The sequence below is a fragment of the Pseudopipra pipra genome, chromosome 3 (assembly GCF_036250125.1).
Source record: "Pseudopipra pipra isolate bDixPip1 chromosome 3, bDixPip1.hap1, whole genome shotgun sequence".
NCBI lineage: Eukaryota > Metazoa > Chordata > Aves > Passeriformes > Pipridae > Pseudopipra > Pseudopipra pipra.
Genome location: NC_087551.1, coordinates 52739498 through 52763975, shown reverse-complemented (window position 1 = coordinate 52763975; position 24478 = coordinate 52739498). Strand labels below are relative to the sequence as shown.

Genomic DNA, 24478 nt, shown 5'->3' with positions numbered 1-24478 from the left:
TTAATTTCTTCCAAGTGCCTGTCTTATGCTGTTTAAAAATTAGATGCAAAACCTCTTAGAATGGCAATGACTCTGTTTTAAACTTTAATGATGACTATGAGATGATACAGCTAAACTAATACAAAATTAAACATTAAATCCATGTGACAACAAACTGGAATTTTCAACAGAAAGGGAAAAAAAAAATAAGGCACTTCCCTTACATTTAGTTTCATATTCTGATATCTAGACTACACATTTAGCTGGAACACAGTGATGAAACTCAAATAATCCTTTACTTTACAACTTGCAAGTATTTGGCCTTCAATATTTATTATGCAGTCTATGGCAGAAACAATTTCACATTAAACGCTTATTGTTACATAGATTTTAACAATTAAAATAAGAAATACATTTTGGCTGCAGAAAGAAAAAGACAAAAAAACCTCCCTGTTCCATAGAGTTGTATTTTAGAATACACTTAAATTCATCAAAGTACATTTTCCCCTGGTTAACTACTGATGATTTATTTACAAACCAAGTAACAAACAATGTCTAGAAAATACCATCGCACCACAAATTATCTACATGGATATTTCTATTTCTCATACTAGAAAACAGCTAAGGAGGCATTTACTGCAGTACAATGTTCTCTCCTGAAATCTTAATGTGTTTTAGCAGCTAATACAAAATGCGGATGCAGACTGTATTACACTAGTTAGAAAAGCAAAGATATTACGGGTTTGGTTAAGAAAAAATAGATATCTAGCAAAATGTAACCTTTTTGTTTGTTTGTCTGGGGGTTTTTTTGTTTTTGTTTTTTAAAAAAGGACTAATGCATTAACTGCTCCAAGCACTTCACATAGGGGCTGTTGATGACTAACAAATTGAAAATGTTGCTGATAGAGCAACTGAAATTTGAGAAACTACTTGAAAGAGAAGACATCATCAGCCTGTGCAAGCTTTGACAGGCTTATAGCTACATTTCTATTCACAAAGGAATTTATGGAAATGTAGTGTTTTGGGGATAATTTGACAATCAATAACATGGAATACTTTCATTTACTCATCTCTTTTAGAAAATATGATAGCTTGTTGTTTTGATTTTACTCTTTTCTTACATGAGAAACAGAAGCAGAAGGTGAAGCTTGAAGTTCTGGGGATTTTTTTAAGTAATCACTGAAAGAAATATTTTTCCTTTGAAATTGCAATCCTGTAAGAGAAGACCTCTTGAACTGCAAATGTGTTGTTCTAGATGACCTTGTTAGGCTTCAGCACGCAAATAACCTGCACAGGAAACACTTCTACAAATTTTAAGAATAAATAGAGTGTACCCAACAGTATTAAAACTTCATATCACATTATTTCCCATCATTAAAAGCTCACTTTCATTTTTCAAAGTAAGTTGTCCAGCCTTTGAATTTTTGTTTCCAACCTGTTTTAACACCACTGTAAACTTATCAAGAGCATGTCAGATTGCTACAGGTACAATAGCTGTGTTTTAGACTCATGTACGTATTCCTGGTAAACATGACTGTTTCGAACACTGGAGCCTGGCAAGCCCCCGTATCTCTTGGCTCTGCTTGCTGTTATATTTCATGCTTCTATTCTGTGCAAAGTAGATGTGCTGCAGAAGCAATTTGTGACAGACTGGAAAAGCAGATGCTTTCCTCTGTGGTATTTTTTTGAGGGAAAGTATATCCTACACGTTCCCATAGCATACTGCCCAGACACACTGTGGCACTGGTGTGCAACTGCTTTGAGAGCCATGCAGCAGGAGACCCTGTCACGGCAGTGGAGTAGTTTCAGCTTCTTGAAGTTCCAACTGAAAGGAAAGAAATTGCAAATACAATGAACAGTTGCTTAGTATCTTCCCACCCACAAGTCTGTGTGTGTGTCTACATGTGTGCAGGTTTCTTTTAAGAGGAATTTATTTCTCATTTGCATCTACTGTCCTGCTGTATAAAGCTGAACACATAGGGAGTAAGGCATAAAGACCATGCCTTTGCCATGAAGTAACAGAACACAGAAAAGTTTCATGTCTGGCCTTCAAAGACAAAAAAACATTAGTAGGTCAGAAAATTGACTTAGAATTAGAATACTTTGTATCAAGCCAGTTGTTCTCTTTCTAGAGTGGAACTCTCTAAGATAGAATTTCACGAGTATGGAAAGATATCACTCCCTCCCTGTATGCTTTCTGTAGCAGTCAAAGAAGAGCTGGTATTTTAGCTGATACATTCTATGTTTCAGGATATTGTCTGACTTTTGGATTTTCAGTTAAAGTCCAGTTTAAATGCTGTGTGACACAGACTTACATCAGCAAACAAATCCAACAACCTTTCAGCCCTGGGTGTCCACAGTATCCATGTTAGGTTTAATTTGCATGCAGGCACAACAGCACTACAGATGTTTTCATCAAGAAAACCTGCTTACTGCACAGCATGTCCTGAAAGTCCAGAATCCCTTTTTGCTGCCCAGTAAATGCTGTACTAGAACTTGTTGAAAACAGGGTAGGAGACACTGCAAATCAAGGGTTTATGGCATGGACAGAAGAATCACAGATGAAACCTGAAGATTCACAAAGAGCCCATGACAGTACGAATCAGCTACAAAAGAAAGTTTGATTTTAAGGGTCTATTGAACTTCAACAAGTGTTTCATTGATGTCACTATCTTACCAGAAATGGGCTTCTTAACAAATCAATACCTTTAAATTATTATTGAAACAAAGTATAATTTACAAAGGAGATACATCAATTTTCTAAAAATACACAGAAAGGTCATTCTCTATTAATACAGGTAGATGTGAATCTGCCAAGGTTTGGAGTTACAGAAACTGCCCAGCTTTTTCATATTTCCGCAATAGGACTCACCACCATTTCCCATATTTGTTTGCAATCTCTCATATAGCACTGAGAAAACTGAAAAGTAAGAAATCACTTTCTTCATTTATTTAATCAAAGTGAAACTAGCTTTCAATTTTTCCTTGTTTCAACTTAAAAATAGCGTTTCTTGAATCCAATATCCTTTTTATTTCTACATGTGGCTGCCAATCCAAGCAACAAGGGCAAAGTTTTCAGGGCTGAGCCTTTGTTTACTGAACACATCTGAGGCCTCATTTTCAGCATATGAGGAGGATTTGCAGCTTCCAGTAGAGCATTTAGACGCTTCAGTAGTTAAGGAGAAAGCATCAGAAGCTAAAATTGCAAAATATAGTTACATAGGATGACTAAATAGTCCTGAAGATGTGCCTATACATAATTTGCTTAGTTGCTTCGATACATTCAGGTGAAACAGCTATAAAAACAGCCATAAAAACACGTCACAAAGAAACTAATTCACAGAAACAAATTTCTTGGATTTCAATAATTATTAATAATTGAGTTTCCTAATTATTTCTATTTTTTGGTATTAACACATAGCAAAAATTTAATATATTTGGAAAACATAGTTTTCAGGAAAAGTAATTATCAATTTTAAATTAAAAAAAAATAAAGCTTCTTTTAATCTCAGAGATAAAGTAATGCAAATAGTCTCTGAGCATCTGAATTAAGAGCTATTTCAAAATAATTGCCAAGGTCTTTTATACGAATCAGGTTAATGCCAATGACATCAAAAACTCTCAACCATTTGCAAAAGCTAGTCTTTGGTCCTTATTACCTTACCCTAGCAACACTGGGTCATACAGAAAAAAGTTCAAAGTAAGCAGTTTTGCATTTTGAGCGTTTTTTTCAGGATTCCATCGCTCCTTCTCCATGCAAATACACTTATAAGACTGCATATGCCTCCCTGAACTAAAGTGAGCTGAGCCTTTATGCTCACTTCAGAACAGATGTACCCTACGCATTTTACTGCAGGAGTTAGTTGAGTGTAACACAGCATACATCCCCCCACAGATGTGAAACACCTATCTTACAACACTTCCAGTTTTTTGCATGCCTGATTAGCCACTGTCTTTTATCCCTCAGAGCTGTGTTTGTCTACTGGGCATATACAATTTCTATAAATGCTCACACCATCAGTGTTACGGATCAGATGTTGCTCTGTGCATTTGCAAGATGCTGCTTTTCTGTAGGAGTTTTGAACTGATAGAAAATACAGTTGTTCCTTCCACCAGTCAATGCTTATTTTTAAGTGCTTTAAGTGTTAGGCCTTATGTGATTGAGCCTTGCATTTCTCATTAACTTTAGCAGGAGAAAAGAATTCTCACTTGGCAAAAAAGGAACTTGTAGAACATCTGTTTCTTAGAAAATTATGTGAAGTGTGCCTAGTACTATACAGCCCTGCCAGTAGAATTCATACCAAATGCTCTCCAAGGCCTCGTCTTTACAAGAAAGAGCTTGTCAGTATACTTCGATCAATACAGATATACGAGCTAGACTTTCTTGTACAGAAGGCTTTCTTGTTCACTTACCTGTGAAAAGAATACCCTGTCAATAGAATTGACAAAATCTGACTGTCTAAGCAAACATTGTTTTGTCTGGGGATTTATTTTCTTTCTTTTTTCTTTTTTGAGAGCAAAAGCTGCATTTGCTCTAGGGCTTTCTCTGTTTAAAATAATAATATAAAAATATTACATGTTACTCTTTTAAGTACTACTCCAGAGAACCATTTTAGTGTAGATTAGTTCTACAATCTTATCTGTCATTCTGATAAAAGCAACAACAAAACTACCTCTTACAGAAATGTTTGCTGGAGAAAAAAGATAAATTAAGTTTAATATTAAGCTTTGAACATGGCTTGCTGTGAATGTATTCTATAGACATTGTGGAGAGTGAGAAAGACTGCACCAAACAACTGCTGAACTGTAGTCCTGGGAGAAGGCCCAGGTCATCACTCAGTGAGCACATCTGGCAGAAGTAAACCAATGGCAACAGCAGCAGCTGCTCAAGCAGGGACTGCAGGGATGGTGGTGAGGGAAGCGAAACTATCCACTCCAAATTCTTTCAAATACCTGACCACGCAAAGAGACCTATCTGCCCATCTATGAGGACCTGAGATTCCAAGTGTGGTCTTCTTCTCCTTGGCTCTGGGGAAAACTGATAACTTAGTTGCTAGGAAGAGCTACCAGTCAAGGAACTTCTTATAGCTCTGTATACACCTTTGTTCCATGCAGATTGTCTCTTTGCTTCAGTTTCCATCCTTACTGCCTCACTTGGATCTCATTACTGACATTCCCCTTTCTTCCCAGCACTCTTCCTCTCACTTTCCTTTTCCTTCAGTGTCTTCCCTTTCCCTTCTCTTTACATATACTTTATTTCTTCTTAACTAACTTCATCACTATTCCCTGAACGGAAAAAAAAATCCCTAATCAACAAAGAATGCAACTATGAGACTAGCTTCCTTCTTATTGTCACTCTCAAGCTCACTTCACTGCTTGGTTCATCCCTGCCTCTGCAGACTGTCTCCCTTGTTGGTGTAGGTTGAAAGATCTTCGTGCAAAACATTCTATTCTGTGTTTGCTCAGTGCTCAAGGAAATAGACTTTATTTCACCAGCCTCTGGCCAGTGCCACATTAATCTCTGCTATGGGTAGAAGTGTACAGCTCTCCTAAAAGTAATATAAAGATCCATAAGTAAATTTAGAAAATGGGTACATACACACCACACTTTAGAAAGTTGGAATTGTACTACATAAGAGACGCAATCCTGTTGTCGGACACATGCACAAAATTGACTCCACCGAGGGTTACAAATAGATTATTAACAGATGAGTCTCTCTAATAATTTGCTACACCTAGTGAATGCTACATGTATATACATACATACATATATGTATGTGCCTGTGCCAAGTTTGGCAGTTCTGCTCCACCACCAAAGTGTGTGTAAGACTGAGCAGGTGCTGATTTCACAGGCCATGGTTTGGCATGTATGAATCAGACAGTGGTGAATAAAAATACCAACTGCTGATGCTTAATAAAGCTCACTTTAGCCCTTCTCCCTTTAGACTGGTCCCTCCTCTTTTCTGGTGCAATTACTGTTTAGTCTGTTTGGAGATGGTAACGTTCAGATTTATGCTTTCTGGCAGCAGCTGAGCGGCAGGTCTGCAGCTGCTTTCACAAGAAGCCACTGAGTTCTGCACCTCAAGGAAACAGCCAGCTTGTGGCTAAAGTGGCAGCAGTGAGAAACTGGTGTGTGAGCAACCTTAAGTATATTGCTGAAAGGTGATATGGCAAGGAATGAACCAGGCTTATGCCTTTAGTTCTTCTTTTTAAGGAACTACAGAGACAACTCAAACTTCTAGTGCTTGTGATGTGCTTGAATGACTTTCATGAATGTTAAGATTTGCTTTCATGTTTTGTTTGATGTTCACTTAAGGATGGGGACTAGAAATTCTCTGGACTAATTACAGGACCATGGACACTGAACATTTACAAAAGAGCTTCTTTGCAAAAAGTAAGCAACCAAAGGCTGAATTAAAAAAAAATAAATCTATTTCTCTTGGTATCTGATGTGTCATAAAATGTCTGCTTCTTAAAGGCTTTTTCTACATGGAAAAGGTATCTTAGTATAGCTAAAATGGCAAAATGGCACAATAGTCCTTAATATGTATGTATATATTTGTATCTATCTGTCTATCTATCTATATCAAAACCCACCTTAGTCAACACATATCTGATATAAGAACTGCATGTAGACAAGCTTTTGTCTACTTCTTGCATGTCTTTCAGGAAAAACAAGGCCAGGTAGGCCTTCTTTGTACATCAGTCAAAAGTGAACACACACAGTTTTTTATCTTTTTATTCACTGCTGCAATGGGAGAAGAAGAGAGATTTGTATTTTGTCGCACTCCTGTCTCTATCAGAAGACCAGGAGTATGAACAGAGAAATCTGTGATTAACCTTCAGTCACCTGTGGTAAACATCCTGCAAATGAAATGCTGTTTTGTGTGCTTTGTACATGCATGCATGTGGGACCCAGTCAGGCAAGGTAACCTTGAAAACCCTTGACTTCTGAACATCAAGTAGGGTAGAGAACAACTAGCACCATGCAGGACTGGGGTCTCTGTGTATGCATACAGAAGTTTCAAATATAACCTCAAAGGTGTTCAGACCTTCAGATAGCTACAAATCAGTATAGACAGTAACTTCAGAATACATGTCATCTCCAGGCAGGTGGCCTGGATCCAGAGATGACATCTCCACTGCTAGTCATACCTGATGGTTAGTCCTATCCACAGTGTTGGCAGTGGAAGCATGGTCACGAGTGTTTTGTCGGATTCGGGTGGAGTTTTGCTGCTCAATGGTTGAGGAAGTGGGGACGCAGAACTCTCTGAAACACCTTTTGAAATTCTCATCTAGAAATGCATAAAGGACTGGATTAAGGCAGCTATTTGTATACCCTAGAGCAATACAGAAGTGCCAGGAGACAGTCTGGAAAGTAGTTTCTGGGATGTTGACCAGGGCTTTAATGATGACATAAATGTGGATGGGAGTCCAGCAGACAATAAACACTGCCACCACTACAAGAACCATCCTTGTGATTCTCCGCAGGTTCCTATCCTTCTCTTTGGAGCCGGATAACATGCGAACACTCTTCAGGCGTAAAATCATCAGCCCATAACACACAGTAATTATCAGGACTGGCATGATGAAGGCAAAGATGAACACACAGATTTTCAGGAGGTTCTCCCAGTACCATGCAGGGTGGGAGAATGCAAGTGTGCAGTCAATCGAGCCTGGGGAAAAAGGAAAATATCAGAGAAGAACAAGGGGGTCAGTTTTTCATTTGCTTTTTCTTTAAACTTTTTAAAATTAAATATCATAGGCAAATATGTGAAGATTTACTAAGTAAACATGTAAAATGAAGCAATCTGTGAGCTGTCATTTACACAAACATTGATAGGTCAGAGTGCTGCAAAACATGTATGGAGTTAGAAAAACAAAACCAAATTAACGTGTCCTCTTTTTCATTCTATTGCTTGGAATTAAATGTATATTGGAAAAGAAAGAGAGCTGAATTGTCACAAATGCTCAAACCTTGCCTCATTTTCACTTTCAAAACCTAGTGAAAAGAAAGATGGCTTAGCTACCATATGTGCTAAGAGTTTGGGCATTTCAGGGTAACGGGGAAGAAAACGACGTCACCTGGCAACTATGCACCATGGTGGGTTTGGATTTATGTTGACGTGCTGTCGCTGTTCCTTTATGGAAGGTCTTTGAGCACCAGTGATCCAGAATTGTGCTTTCTGCTCTGTATCACATCCTGCCAGACTACATGCAACATATCCATGACTGCCAGCCCCAGTGGGAATATCCTGGATAAAGTGCAGGCTTCTGTGCTGTAAGATAATGTATAACTGCCCCACAGCAGAAGGCAGGCAGGCCCAGATGCTTTTCCAAACACTACAGTAACCACGTGGGGCAGCAAGACTTGCATGGACCACAGAAGGAGCTGGAGCTGCCTGTTGTAAAACACAGATGACGTGTAGTGCTTGTCCAGTCAACTACAGCCAGCTGCAAAATTGTTGAAGGGGCCCATTTGCACTGATACGTGCTTTATACAGGTTGGAGGGCAGAAGCTAATTCAATGCCTCTACACTAAAACAATGCAGAAAGGAGTTTAAATGTTGGAATGAAAGCCAGACTTACCATGCCTGTATTTAGTAGTTGCCATGAACATAACTGGCAGGCCAATGGCAGAAGAGAGAATCCAGTTGCAGACATTGACAATTTTGGCATTTCTGGGGGTACGGAAATCAAGGGCCTTAACTGGGTGGCAAACAGCTACGTAGCGATCTACACTCATGGTGCAGAGTGTAAAGATACTGGTGAACATATTGTAGTAGTCTATGGATATAACAATCTTACAGAGGATGGTACCAAATGGCCACGTTCCCATCAAGTAATTCACACTCTGGAATGGCAGAGTACTTGTTGCTAGGGCATCTGCCAAGGCAAGATTGAAAATATAGATATTGGTGGCAGTCTTCATTTTCGTGTACCTAGAAAAAAAAATCAGCAACGCATGAATGACCATAGCTGACACTGTTAAATAAAATTGAGTCCAGTGCATCATCTATAAGAAACTTCTGTAAAATAACGTGCTAGATACTGTCAAAGATCGTATTTTTCTGCTTTTAACCAAATGACCTTGCTATGACTTACCTATATAATGTTGATAGTTCAGTGAGACATTAGCTAAAGGATGTAAGGAAGAAAAGATTAATTTAACTCGTGCTGAGGGAAAGGATATACACAGAAGAAACACAGAAGAAACAATATGATAGATGCTAAAGAACTGAGAAGCTGAAAAAACCCTGTACTTCTACATATCAGACACTGTACTACATGGATAGATTTTCTGTACCTGCTGATGTCATGCCAAATATCATAACCATGGTCTGTAGAAATAGAGAATCATTTGTAGGTTGTGGAGTAGTAATGATGTAATTCCTCAAGGAATAAGTACATAAGAGATTAGCATAATTATCAAGTCCATGTGTCTAAAAATTCAGGCTTTTAGACTTTCTCATTAGTTTATAATCACAGAATTCTAAAATAAGTGCTCTACTAATCTCAATGTCCAATATAAGTTTGACAGATGTTCCTTCAATCAAACAAGAAAACATCATATGCACTGAATGTATCAATAGAACCAGCATGCCAGGTGGATGCTGCAGCCCTGCTGTTTGAGGTAGGAATGCTCTCTCTGCTCTGCTCTGCAGAGACTGTTTTGGCAGGAGGGTCTTCAACCTTCATTGCACTCTCTTCTCTCTGAGTCTGTGCTGTTATAACAACCCAAACTATACTTCCTGAATTTTGAATATGTCACTCAAATCACAGCTGAGAAGGGAGAGCATTTTATATTTTAATTTGTATTTGCTAAAGATAGAGTCCAGATTCCTCCTTAGTTTAATCAAATTTTTGAAGAACATTTGCAAGTCCATTGTGTCAGCTGAGCAGCACTTGAGATCCACTTTTTATGTGGATGCTATAGATTTGCAGTGGTACAATGAATGTTTCACTTTAAGTAATGTTCCTGGCCACGCTGCTCTCGTTGTTGCTGAGATTGCTGGGCACTGTGGCTGCCTGGCTTTTGGTGCATCAAATAGCTTGCTCTTTTGATAAAACTTCCTTCTGTTTCTGCAAAACTAACAAGCAGGGTATTTGATCAAACATTCAACAATTTATAGAATGATCTGCAAGAAGAATAGCCCATTTGAAAAGATCTCTCAGGGAACCTGCTGGGGAAGACAAAGTGTAAAATACAGTCTTTCATGGTTTTTATTGCTCTTAGATCTCTTCAGAACATGAGCCAGTTGCAAAAAAATCCCAATGACGGGGCTGTGTAGGGAACACACACTTGGGACCTTCATGCTGAATGGACCTACATAGCTCTTTATGATGAACATTTGAAAGCATTGGTACTGGATTTGTTCTCTCATTTTCTAGCACTATGCACAAGGAGCCACTAGCAACCCTAATTTCAAATTAGGGTGGTTTTTAAAAACATATTTTCAAGTAGATCCAAGCTCTTTCTTGACTGCTGTCTTGAGAAAGTATGATCTGAGTATGATAGTTCCTAGTTTTAAATAAAACCCATATTCTGAAAGTCCTCTAAACACTTTTCTTACTGCATTTATCTAACAAGATTGTAATACTAACATAAGAGGAGGTAGTTGCTGCAAGCATTCATGACTCTCTCTCCTGGAAACTGGAAAAATTTACAGGAAAAATGTGCAGGATTGCAGTGTGGGAGAGATACACAGTAAGCTGAAGCTCTAAAAACTGTCTGGAGGAAGGAGAAAGTATTTCCTGGGAATTTTGCAGAGGAGAAGGAAAGCAGCAACATTTTTATGTTGCTTTTACTGCTACCCAGAATGTAAAGGTTGTACTAAGCCCTGTGGTTTATCAAAACGAGTGTCTTTTCCATAGGTCTGAGGACATATTCAGGTGTATCCAGAGAGCTAACCTGGAGGTTTGATTGTGTTCTGAGCAGACACATCCAGCTTGCTCCCGTCTGATCTGCTCAGGCAGGAACAGCAACAGAGAGGCAGTGGCTCTCAGCTCTGCACAAACAGGGAAAGGTGGTAAGGATTCTGTGCCCTCACCCAGGCTGCTGATCCCTGCTCAGATGCCCATCCTAGATAATTGTCTTATTTTTATGGCTGGACAAGAAAGCACACCTGGGAACACTGCTCAGTGCTGCTGCCATCACATATGATTCTGGCACAGTTCTGTCTGGAGAGCACATCAGATGATAATCGTATCAGTAATTAAAGCCATTCTTATGATTTAAAGGGAATGCTTGATACAGCACAAAAAATTAAATACACCAACCAACACGTGACTCTCAGGTGAGCATGTTAGAGGACAGACAGAAAAAAGGTCTGAATAAATGGAATAAAGTTTCTTTACTAGGAATGGGCCTTATCCCACTTAAATGCTACATATTTTTCCCTTTTGCTATCTTCTTTTCATTGACAGTTTAACTTTAAAGGTTCTTGGACTTACTTTGTTTAATGACCACTACAGACTTAATGAAGGGTTTTGCTTGATGTACTCTGTAATCTTTGTACTTCTAATCATGCTGTTCTTACAATGAACAAAAGCATAGCTTTTGTGGTGATAGAAAGTATTTACCTCCACAATTGCCTAATCAACAAAAGCCTCCTGAAATTTACAATATTCTTTTCAGTGAATTCTATGGGATTTGGGCGTTTCTCTGTACTGAATATTTCAAGATTTTATAAAGGGCTTATTTCTGAAAGGTACATTTTGTAAAATATCTATTTTTCTAAATAAGTAGATTAGCAGTGTCCCCAGAATTCCTTTTGGCATGAACAAATAAATACTGAAGCAATTGATTAATGTAATTTTAACAGCATGAAAAATAACAGTCCATCAAAATGGAGCTTTTCAAAGTCTTGACCTAAGCTATTATTATACCTTTTGCTGAGGTATCAGTCTACCTATTTAAACAAGCAGCACAAATATCTCCATCATCCAGACACAGATGTATACGTGATGAGATTTCTATACTTCAGAGGGACTTCATAATACCCAAACTATTGTGTTTATAAATACAATGTTTTAAAAGATACTGCTTTCACATTTTCATTCAAAGCCACTAGAGAATCTAAAAATTAACAGATATGTAAAAAAAGAATCTTAAATGCAAACCCATGAAAATCTGGATACTGGTATTTAGATTACATTAAAATTTCAGCATCTAAAACACCAAGTATATTAAATTTTGCATTACAATGAGCAAGGTTGTAAATGAAGAGGGATGTTCACTTTGGGTGACATTACTTCTATTTTACAACTCTGTAATGAAAAGAGTAATAGAACATGCTGATTCAATTTTTTTGGTGAATATTTAGCAAAATACTGCTCTTGATACATACTCAAATTAATTGTGCTCATTATACACTAGTGGGCACACTCACTAGTATGCCCTTTCTAACTCCTCGGTGCACGTTTTGTATCATAAAATATTTATGTTTATGAAGTGTTGTTTTGTTGGTAATAGTAGATGATAGATCAGATTTACTACAGTAAGAATACATTTTATGTCTGTCTAATATTTTAGGGAAAACTCAGCCTTCCCTTTAATCTTCAGTCCAACAAAGCTTTAAAATACACTTCAAGTCTGAAAATCTAAGCTGCAGAGATCCACTCAACTGGGATTTGCTCGGAATAAGAAAAAGCAATAGAGAAAAGAATGAGAATCCTGCTCAGATAGTCATCAAGTTCCTAGCATTCCAGGATTAATAGAAAGTCTTGAAAGGACTCTTCAATTGTCTGCCCATGGGCTGCTTGTAATTTGCAAACTGAATAGAAGGTTCACCAGATTAACCTTAGAAAGACCCCCCCGTTCCATTGCACAAAGTGTAACAGCACCTTGAACAGCAGCCACAAGCACCTTCCCTTCCACCTCTCAGACATGGAACAGGAGACGTGATTCTCTCTCTTTCTGCAAGAGACATGCCACAGCTCTGTTTCTGGCCTGTCCACTCCAATAGTTTATTCCACCTTATCACCTTTAAAAACTTTTGAAGAGTCACTTCTTTTAGGTTTCCACGACTCAAGAGTAGAGACCAACTAACATGAAGAGCATCTATTTTCTTGAAATTTAATGAACTTTTTAGTTTGCATAACACTTTATCTAAGCCTAACAGACAGAGCTTGTATGCTATCAGAGTCATGTCCATACTGCTCCTTGGTCAAGTGGTTTACATCCATGTGGATTGTTGAGGTATCCCCTCCTCCAGACCTTTTGGCCCTTCTGGACCAGATCAGTTTTACAGCATCCTTGTACCAGTGAGCTGGTGCAAAGAAGCTAGAGAGGTGGTCCATGTTTAGCTCAATGAATAGGGTAATACATACCATTACAAATTAATTTGAAAAAATTTCCTATCTGAGTAACGTCAATTAAGAAGAAAGCAGAAAGGGTCTTTTGCACTTAGGAAATGGGCTGGTCAATGACAGACTGGTAATAACTACTTTCAGCAACACAAAGGCATTCAAAGTTTTGCCTACAGAATGCTAATTTGGAGACAAAGACGACTTCAAGATCTGTGTTTAAGTTCAGCACAAAATACATGAAAAACTGGCTTATCATAGAGATTCATTGCAGAAAGCAGTCATTCTTGAAAATGGTTTGGCTGCTGAAAGAAAAAGCAGCCAGCAGTTAGGTCTTGCATACAACTTGATGTAACCCTTATTGATTCTGGAGGAGATTAGATTAGTGTTTCAAATTTATGTTCTTCTTGCATAAATGTCTTGTTACACAAATGAAGAATCATTATGTGCATACATTAGATTAGTTGAGGTCACCTTGAGTGGGAAGATTAAAACAAGTGAAGTACAGCTAGTTGAATCAATTTAAATGAACTTTTTTCCAAGGCTGTTCTGGTGCATCTTGTACATGCAACTCAAAATCAGTAGGAAAGGGGATTTTTTTTTGGTGTATTTTCCTAAGATAACAGGTACTTTCAATTTTTGTTGAGCACTCAAAGCTTTGACAAAGGTCATGTCATATGGTCCGGAAAAACCCTCAAAAATTTATTCTGTCTGCCAATCCAACTAGTATATTTGACACTGAAATGAAGTCTCTTAGATAGGCCATATTCTGGAAAGTACCTTTGAGCTAAAGGGTCTCATACAATGGACTTGATGGATGGCCATCCTATCTTACTGTCCTTTTTCTTTCTTCTCATGGTAATGGGTCTCTATAGAGTTAAGGACATGTATTGTATCTTAGCCACAGTTGTGATGTGTGCTGTGGTAGACTGTAACCTCTTAAAGTTTTGAAGCCATATATATTCTGGAGAAGTCTAGCCTTCCTGTCTGGGAGCACATGATTTAATCAGCCTGAAAAATTAGTCTTTGATTTTTCTATTCATGGGTACTTTAGAATGCTTATGCCTTAAGTCATTAAATTCCAGCTCTGGGTACAAGCACCATAAATTTGGGTACAACCCTTATAGGTTATTAGGCAGTAAAGCCACCCAGATTGGAGGTGCCATCCTGTGGTTAAAAACTTACTCATCCTTTTATTTATGTTCTTCTGAAGAGATCATATACAAGGCTGTAATTTTAAAATAATAGGGCCTGAGTGAAATCAAGCCAAAAACAAATTGAAAAAAAAAACACCTCTTGAGCAGCTACAACATAAGAGCAGAAAGCATTCACACTTGGTTGCAATGAAATTGTGCAATTTCCATCACATTCACTTACTTCCTCCACCAACCCTGAGTTCGAGGGTAAGGCTGAAATGGGCGAGCGAGGATGCTTTCACTGTCTTTAGGAAAGACAGATGCAGTGGCTGTTCCCTTCTGTTAAAGTCTTGGATCCTGACTCCCAACACATTGCTACCTGGTCACTGCTGTGACCTGTGATGGTGGTTTAGAGAGAAGAAAAACATGAATATCAAGTATCACTTCAGGTCTCAAGGCATGACATAGTACAGAAGTGCAGCAGATCTAAAAGCAAAGGGCTTAGTTATTTGACATACTCAGAAATACTTCACATACATTATGCTGGAGGAGCCTTCCCCTCCCCTCTTCACTTACTGGGAAGGGGATGCCCATTTCTCGAAGGAGTTTGAATGTATTTGGTGAATGCGGATCTGAACACAGGGCAGCTAACTGCTGGACTGTAGTTGCTACCTCTTTTCTCCCTAATAATTTGTTTTCCCACTACCAAGTTCCTTTTTCACTTTATTCTCCTCCATAGCACAAATGAAATTCAGTCAGAATATCAGCAATGTCACTTCATGTTATCTTGCTAGCACCTTTGACTTCCCAGCTTGTCCTTTCCTTATGCTGGGACAGGGCCAAGGCATGTGCAGATCCAGCAGTATTTGGTTACAGGATATAGAAGTAAGCAGGGAACGTTGCTTCTTGGGGAGCAGCACCAGCTCAAGGCTGTTTCTCCTGTACTCAACCCATCAGCAACTTCTCTCAGACCTCAGCTTTGGGAGAGGGTGAGCTAAAACGAAAGCCTTTTAGGCAGTGTCAACTTTAAACTCCAGTGTCAGTCTTTCTGGAAGTAATGTGTCCAAGAGAGTTGTGAGGACATCTGACTCATCCTGTTTCCCTGTGTTGGGCTTTGGACTAAAAATTACTTGCTGCTGTCTTTATGTTTTGCCTTTTTTTTTCTTTTGCTACTGCAAGGCAGTATATAGAGGTCCTCTTTCTGCTATTTAGTTTGAACCAGTGAGTTTAGTCCCTACCTGGAGGAAAAAACCAAGATTCTTTCTCTCGGGAAAAAAAGCTATTTTCAGGAGGAAGGCTGCTCTTTTGCTTTGATGTCTGACTGAGAGAATTAACAAGCAAGGAGATTACTTCAGACAGAAGACACAAACTCCATAGTAGTCATAACAGGCAATTATTTTAGTATTTCTCTCTTATTAGTTTTGCGCCTTTTACTTTACACGTATGTACAAAATACATGCAATGTATTTTCCTGGCAGAAACCCATACAAAATAAAGCTGATGTGATGCATTCTTTGTTTTTCCCAAAAACGGGAGAAAAACGAGTCAAGAACAGGTTTTTATAGGTATATCCCTTGCCACACAAATATTTAAGATGTTGCAGTGTCTTGTAACTCCTATTACCCTAATTTCCTTCTCTTTTCCCAGACATCATAAAAAGCTCCTTAATGATAAAAACCAAATGACAGTAATATGGAAGATCCAGTGCCCAAACAGTCATCTGCTGGTACACTTATTTCCCTTCCAGTCTAGGTAAATGGGGAGAAAACTACTTGCCAGTTATTTCAGAACTTAATCTGTCCTGTTTGTTAAACCACTTTTATCCGAGTCTTTGTTTGCCTGGTGCTGAGGTATATATGGGTCTCTAATAAAGGTTGCTGCTTTCGTGGTTATTTGTAACACATCTCCCTGAAATAAATCAATGGTGCTAAAAAGGCTAACTTCAATATATTGCCATTATCCAGCAGCAGGTGCTTATTGTTGAAGTTTTTGCTTTGCTAGGAAGACACATAAAGGAAAACTGTTAGTACCTTCAATTTAACTTTCTTCCCTCTGCCTTCGGGGAAGTGTGATTGAGAGTAAAACCACTGACTACATCTTTGATAACTGTGGTGACATTTTTCTAGAGGGGACAAGTTAGCACCTATTTTGTCTGGTTTCCAGGTGCTGGTACCCTCCTCCTGATTTGTAGATTGATCACCTGAGAAAAGGACTGTACTTGAAACATCTGCTCAGGCCACACATAGACTGTACAGATCCAAGTAATGCTAAGTATACAAGGTATGGTCTCCTGTGTACAAGAGATTGGGATCTTCTAGTGAGGCTGTTGAGTGTGATCTGGAAAGGAGCGATAGAAGTGGGAGAGATAGGGACTAGGGAGAGATAAATGCAGAGGAAGGCTTGCCTGTGAAGGGAGAAAAGGGGAAAGCAGGAGATGGTGGAGGCTGGCATAACAGAAAGAAGGAGCACAGTCATATGTTATGTGAGAAAACCAAATCAAAAGTACTGGGATCTCTACATGACGAGGATGAGATTGTGTCTGAAACTGGGGCTCTGATGGAGGTACTGAGACCATCACCTTATGAGAAGGATTTGGGTAACTGGCTCATTAGATTATTTTTCTATACAGGCAGTACATCCTAGGGCTGAAAATTCACACTGTACTCACTGCTGTTCCCTGTTCCCCCTTAAGAAAGAGACTTCAGTCAGTTGGAACTGCTCCACACAACACAATGAGGAGGAGATGCTCCATTTTACACAGACATATTTGTTCTGAAGTTTTACTCCTGATCTGAGATACAAGATCTTATAGCTGATAATTGAACATTTCTCAGTAAGAAGGTGGAAAAAAATCTATTTCACATCTTTCACAGTTATTTGACTAGCTGTGGTCTGTCATCCCTACCTTTTTTCATCATGTAAACTCAAAGGGAAATATAAATAAAATTTAGAAGTGTTTGACTTTAAACAGATGAATGAGAATGCATCTTATCACAGCTGGGCTAAGCTGTGGAACTCCTTGCTAGTTAATACCATTAAAAGCCCAAAAGGGAGCAGGGGGCTTTGAAAGATACTTATCATATTCCCCTTTTCAATACCGTAAACTCAAACTTCACAGTATAAACCAAAAAAGGCACAGATGGCTTTAAAAAGAATTTCATTTGAGATCGGCCTAACCATAGCAATTCAGAAAATAGTTGCTTTTGGATTTTTTAAAAATATAGTTATAATAAGTGGATTAGTATTTTGAAGAGAATCATCAGGTACAGAAAACTTGTTTTTACTCGGAATCATCATGAAAATAAACCATATTTTGAAAATATCTGCTAATGAAGATCTCTACAACATCCATCTTAGAACTCCTAATAATAACTAATAGTAATAATAATTAATAACTAATAGTAATAATAATAACCAACTTAAAATCTTCAAAAATGCTTCAAATATTTGTTTCAAAGCAGCTTGGTTTAGAAGTGGTAAATTTTGTGACTTATTATTTCCAATCTTAGTTTTGATTCTGATTTCTTTTGGGACTGCTCCATGTTAGAAATGTCCACAAAAAGCCACTGAATAAATGCTGATGCAAACTGCAGCTCAGAAAGTCTCTCTGCAGTCTAACAGACTGTTAGGAGGACAGTCACACAGTGTAGTCTCTTTTTCTTCCACTCTTTGGCTAAACACCAGCTGCTGGCTATGGCTGGAAAACGGGCTAGTAAGCTTAACTATGATTTTGAGACATTTGGGCTTGGATCATATTAGGTTTGAGATTTTTGAAAATATGTCACCTTTTGATCTAGAAAAGTTATAAAAACTTATTGAGTGTGTTCAGCAAAAGCTATTCTTGATGATTTGGAAATATACTGTAAATTAAAACAAAATAAAGCAGTATTTTGGGATTATGTTAGCTAAATAGCTCGTTAGCCATTAGCTTGCTAATAATTACATAATATAAACAGTCTGCTTACAGTATTTTCTACTTTTACTGAAGTCATGAAAAGGTGGTAACATTTGATTTATTTTTATAAAGAAATTTAAAAAAATCAGGAAATATTTAACACTATTAACATAATTACACTCTAGGAAAAGTACAGTGGGATCAAACAGTTTTTTCAAGAGAAATTGAGTCAATAAAGGTTGCTTTCTGCTCAGAAGTGCCTGGTGGTAGCCACTAGGAGAGCCAGCAGGTCTGTTCACCTGGGCCTGGCACGCTCTTCTGCTGCAAGAGCTCACTGGGACCAGGTCTGGAGATGAGTGTGGGGCTGCAGAGCTCTCACTCACCCTCAGGGGCCTCTGCTCCCTCACTGAGATGGGGGTTATCCCCAGGTTTCAGACCAATGTATTTTTGGTCAAATTTTGACCATGTCTGTAACAATATAATTAAAAAAAAAAAAGAGAATACAGAGGTACACATTCCGTTTTATCTGTCTGCTTCCCTTGATCTTGGTGGAGGGAGGGGAGCTGCTTGCTAGTCAAACATTTACCCACTAGCAAAGGTTGGTAAACTCTGTCACAAACAGTGTGCAAACAGGGACACCTGCCTTTCTGTAAGGAAAGATGCTGAGGGTCACCCCCTTGCTATGCTGCTGACTGGATTCAGCTCCTGTGCTGTTTCTACCCAATCTGACTCCCTTAGTTCTGTCCCCACTGGTGCTGTGAGCTGTATCAATTCATAATTGACATTACTGGATAAGGCTGGCTGTGGCTTTAGAGAACAGCTCTTAGCACTGGGATGGAACCTTTTCTTTGCAGTCAGTGGAACAGGCAGGACACACACTTGCAAAAGCAATGCCACCGAAATGCAGAGTTCATGCATCTGTGGACAGGAAAGAAAAGAAGGAATTTCATGCATTTCTTGGTTTCTAAGTTCCCTGAGCTATGCTGCTATAAAAGATGCCACAGGTCTTCTTACATACTGCATAACACTATGTCATCTTGCAAAGAAGAACCCCTGTTTTTTAGAAAAACTTGCTTTGCTTCAGCCACTTTCAAGCTTGTGATGATTTTCAGGATTTTTCTCTAAACAGACTCTCCACTTCTGTGAACACGTAAGAATATTTATTCCTCTGGTCATATCAATTCTTTCTACAATTGAAATTTCAACCCAAATTCTGTTCTACTTGGTAAAACAGTTTTCCTGCAGTGTCAGTGAGCTGAAGTAATCAGACCTTTCAGTGCTCCATAGTCTTTCCAGATTAGATGATGTTTCAGTCCCAGCTCTTTTTTAAAAAGCACTATTAAGATGCTGTTTTGAGAAAAGTAGAAAGATTTCTCTTAATTTCAGAGAGGGCTTCTTTCCTCTCTGTGGTTTTTTTTTTTTTTTGTGTTTTTTTTTGTTGTTGTTGTTGTTGTTTTTGGGGTTTTTTTGGCTTTTTTTTTAAAGCAGTATAATCATTTACTCTAATGAAACAAGATATTTCCTTCCCTTGCAAAGGATCACAGAGAACCTGAGACCCCTTTGTTTATGATATGTGACAAAATTAATAGCAAATCAAATAAGGAATGACTCTGAACTGGAGTAACTTCAGTGGCTGTCGGTGGAATTACAGTTCTCTCAGGGCATTTGGCATCATGGAGGACTAGGGCCTCTGTGAGCTATTCCTCTCTTCCAGACCTGTGATGCTCAAGATTTTTACCTAGGATCTATTACAGCTTTCTAGCATATTGCCTTAATCGCAGGGCATATTCTTCTTTCCACTCTAATTGTGTGACTAGTATCCCACCGACTTGATGAGAAAGCTGGAAAAGCCTATAGATTACTGTGCAATGCCATATGGTTCTAATTGTACACTGTCTTGTTGTACTCTGCAGCAGCTACTGCAGAGGCTGAGCATTTGCTACTGATATAGCCATAACAACACTGTGTTCATATTAGTAATACACACTTACACAAAGAACATAAGGAAAATAGATAATAAAAATTATCAACAGATTTTTCAGATTACAGGAAATTCATGGCTGTCAGTAAAACATTAAACTATTACTGCTGTCACTCAGAGACATTTTTTGGTACTTGACAAAAGACACAGCTCAGTGTTAGTAACATGAGGTTCAGCCTCACATACTACATATAAAACGTGTAAATATTAATTCAAGGATGAAAGCATTCAGCTGAACAAGAACCATCTGGGAGAATGAGGAGGGTGGATGAGAAAGCATTAATTATAGAGTAACGTGTATATATTGGAAATCCATGGACCTGCTTTGCATGAAGAGCCTTTTCATATCGATAATCACAATACATTCCTAACTCCTTCTTGGACAAGTCTGCTTTCTGACCTCTGTTTGCCCCAGCAGGGATAACAGAGTGGCACAGTGGAGTGATCGTCATAGTTCCTCATCAGGCCAGCACCTGCACAGCTCTGGCTCCAAATCCTTGGATCTGCTTCATGCAGAAAAGTTTGAAGAATAATAATGTTTATAAGAATAATATAATTATTTAAAAAATATTTCTAAAGAAACCAAGCATGAGATATTAGAATGCAGCACAGTGACTGTGAAGTTACCGTTGCTTTCACTAGGGCTGGACTCTGAAAGGTAAGCAGGACAGACTTTCAAATATCTAAGCACCTACCTCCCAGCTCCTAGTATTTTCAAGAAAACTAGGTACTAATATCACTTAAACATCTTAATTTTTAGTAGTCTCAATTCTTCTCAAAATTAATATGAAGTTCAATGTTTTGTTCTTCCTTAGCAGGTAAGGTGGGAAGGTAGATAAAGAAGGGGAGTTTTATATGATGCCAAATTCAATCCAGTGAAACGCTGGCCTCCTATGTGTAGTTGAATGCAAGGGTGCAAGAATGTGAGCACATATAGTCACCATTTCGCATATACATATTGTATGATTTGAAACACTGTCATTTTGGTATAGCTTGCAACTGAAAATAAATCACTAAGTTCCCTATTGCTGTCCAGATATACTATACCTACAGAGAGGCACAGAAAGGAAATGTATTTTTATGTTGCTCAAACCACAGATCCTATTCAATCATTAATGTGTAAACTCTTTTTTCATCCCAAATTGCTAAACAGCTGTGTGATATGTGATAGTAATTGGGAAGGAATTCTGTCATATCAAAAGCTGTTCATGCACAGGAGATCTCGGTTCAGTCCTGCCTTTGCTACTGAATTCCTGGATGGTTTTGGACAAGCCATTTAATTTGTGTTTTCCTCTGTAAAATGAAAATATATTTTTGCTGTCTTCTATTGCTTCTGGTTTTTGTTTTTAAGCTGTCATCTCAGGGAAAGATGCTCTCTTTAGATAGAAATCTAAATACAAGTGCCTCATTCGATTTGGCTTTGTGGTGCAAGTGTAATTCAATTAATTACTGTAAGAAATATGAACCTATTATGGATTATGCCCAGTATAATAAATACATAATTCCAGGGACAACCTGTGGCATATTTCTCTGCTGACAGCTTTCCTGGCTCTGTTACACTGTGCATCTGCTTTTTCTCCCAGAGGAATGCATTCAACACTGCTCCAATGATTGCAGTCATGCCCCCGTTCAGAAGCCTTTCTGCAGCTCTATCTTCACATGGACAGCTTGAGTCTCAGACTGACCAAAATCACAGGACAGAAGAGAATCTCCCCAGCTCTGTGCATGCAGCCTCTGTAGTTAAAACCACAAGGTTTCTGAACTGCTCTAGTCTGAACCACTGATAGATATTACTTGTGTTCCCACTAGGTCTATGAGATGCACAGGCTTTGCAGTGACATCTCCAATATGTGCCGAAGGAAGCATCCTCCGCCCTGCCGCAGCACTCAACCTTGGCCGCCACCTTTACCCCCGGCTTTCTACAGCTGGCGCCGTCAGCGCTGCACCCACGCACCACAAAGCCACCTGGTGCCGCTGGTCTGCAAGCGATGCCGAGACACAGCCTCTGTTCCTGCGGCCACGGCACTTATGCCCGACGGCTGCGGCCCCGACTCCTCGGGGAAGGCACCGTTCAAACGGAGAAAGGACGCTCTATACCTGGGGAAAGTGGAAGTGCTGGAGCTGCCCCCACAGGGAGCGCGCCCCTGGGCCACTCCCATTCCCCTGCTTAGCTTTTCAGGGCTCAGCGGATGCTTGGTTTGGAAACGACGAGCAGCAACAAGGCAGAGCAGTTCAGTCAGCTCCGTCCTGTCGCTCCCTGCCACCTCGCTCCCGCCCTGTCGTTCCCGGGAGGTGGCAGTGTTCCCCCACACAAGCCACTCGGCCCGCTCCGCTCCCAAACCGGCAAAGGAAGCCCTTTAAACTCCCTCTCATCCGTTTTCCACCGATTTACGGAAAACGGATTTATCGCGCGTGATCTGATCGGTAGAAGGCCAGGTGGGCTTGCGGGAGAGAAAGTTGCGAAGTGCCGCAGCACCGCCGGAACTACGCGATCATGGCATACGTACTTATTATACACGTGTATACCCATGTATGTATATATACATGTATATCAATATACATGAGGCGAAGGATCTCTAAAGATGGGCATAGAGGTGCACGGGCATTTCTAAACACGGGCACAGAGATGCGTTTAGCCGCGGTGCCATTTACATTTTGCTCGTGCATTTGGGAGAGGTGGGTGGAAAACCGCGACGATGCGTGTCGGCTGTCCGTGTGCCACACTGTACCCGTATACGCTCACAGGCGCCCCTTTAAATCCTCCCTCCTCAGGGGACAGGTGCGGGATTCTGGCCTCGTTCGCCAGGGCAGCTCGCAGAGGTGCTGCAGCACGGAGGGTCCGTAGGACATCCCCGGACCCGCAGCGGTTTCTGACGGACCGGCCGTCCCTCACGGCCCCACAAGTTTCTCCTCCCTGATCACCCGGTCTGGCTCCTTTCCCTTCCCCGCAGGGGGAAGGTGAGCCTTCGCACCCCCAATGCGGCCCCTTACGCGCTGCCTGCCGGAGGGGGACCGCAGCATCCCCCGCGGCGGGGCTCCGGCCCGTGGACTGCGGGGCGGGGCAGGGCGGCACTCACCTGACGATGACATACATGACCAAGAAGTTGCCGAAGAGCCCCACGACGCAGACCACGGAGTAGAGGGCCATGATGGCGATGGCCGTGAACACGGAGGGGCCACCGCCCGCGGGGGCGCAGGGCCCGCCGCCGCCCGCGCTGCCATTGCCGCCACCGCAGGGCTCGGAGCGGTTCCAGCCCAGCGCCGCCGCCGAGGTGTTGCCCCAGGCGCCCGGCGGCGCGGCTGTGCAGGGCGGCCCGGGAGGGCGGCAGGCGGAGGCGTTGGCGGCGAACGGGACCTCCAGGGCGCCGGCGAGGAGCGGCGCGGACCCGTTGCCCAGCAGGTAAGCGGCAGCCATGGCGCGGCCACCTGCTCCCCGCGCCCGAGGGACGCGGTGCCGGCGCGGAGCTGCTGGCGCGGTGTCGGGGAGGTGGCAGCACTCGCCAGCCCCGACGGAGCGCCCGCCGCTGGGCGCGGGCACATGTGTGCGGCGGGCGGGTCGGGGCGGGTCGGAAGGAGGGGCCTGTGGAGGCAGGAGCGGTGGGGCCGCCTGCCCGCCGCCCGTCGCCGCTCCTCCCAGGCCGGCGGGGAACGGTAGCGGCCGCTCCCCCGCCCCGCCCGAGCGGAGCCCCCACCCCGGGGCGCACCTGGTGCGGAGCAGGCGTAGGGCAGCGGGCGGCGCGCCAGCAGGCTTCCCCTTCCCTGCGGGTGGCACTTGAAGGCAAAGCGCTTAAAATGATCCCTACAAGAGCGCCGCGGGCATCGGAGGCAAACACCGGAGAGAAAGTCCCGGGGAAGATTGGCTTGGCGGGATAAAGGCTGGTGCAGGGAGGAGATCACTACGCTACTGATCAACGTAGTGATCCAGGGACAAAACGATGTCCTCAGTGATTATAGAGATAACTGAGCGTATAATAAAATGTGATGAACACGAGGGGTGATTGTGAATAGAATTGTCTTTTGGAAGTGACTCGGATCTCACAGATCCTCAGGATTTTCAGAGAACTTTCTGTGCCAGAGCTGCAAGGATGCTCTCCCATAGATGTTACTGTGATTGTAATAGGGTGCGATTACACAGATAAGGAAAACATCAGCATCGTTCACTTCAACTGCACATGCATT

General features: G+C 40.9%; 1 protein-coding gene and 1 long non-coding RNA gene across 2 annotated transcripts in view; one reads left to right on the top strand and one right to left on the bottom strand.

Moving 5' to 3' along the window:
- Nucleotides 1-61: 61 nt before the first annotated feature.
- On the bottom strand, nt 62-23845 carry OPRM1 (opioid receptor mu 1). Its single transcript, XM_064649190.1, has 4 exons — nt 23377-23845; nt 8569-8921; nt 7135-7655; nt 62-1804 (listed from the first exon to the last, which is right to left on the bottom strand). Exons 1-4 carry the CDS (start codon nt 23712-23714, stop codon nt 1766-1768), a joined length of 1251 nt encoding a protein of 416 aa, XP_064505260.1. The 5' UTR covers nt 23715-23845; the 3' UTR covers nt 62-1765.
- LOC135411521 (uncharacterized) overlaps nt 23617-24478 on the top strand; it is a 538599-nt gene continuing 537737 nt past the window's right edge. The window contains exon 1 of the long non-coding RNA XR_010429183.1: nt 23617-23699. This is a non-coding gene — a long non-coding RNA (uncharacterized LOC135411521). The remainder of the gene's footprint in view (nt 23700-24478) is intronic.

Excerpts from the sequence above, each read along its gene's own strand:
- OPRM1 (XM_064649190.1), bottom strand. The coding sequence starts at position 23,714 with ATGGCTGCCGCTTACCTGCTGGGCAACGGGTCCGCGCCGCTCCTCGCC. Across the intron at positions 7,656-8,568 it reads AACTACTAAATACAGGCATG|GCTCGATTGACTGCACACTT; the intron begins GTAAGTCTGGCT and ends CTTTTTCCCCAG. Across the intron at positions 1,805-7,134 it reads TGGATAGGACTAACCATCAG|TTGGAACTTCAAGAAGCTGA; the intron begins GTATGACTAGCA and ends CTTTCCTTTCAG.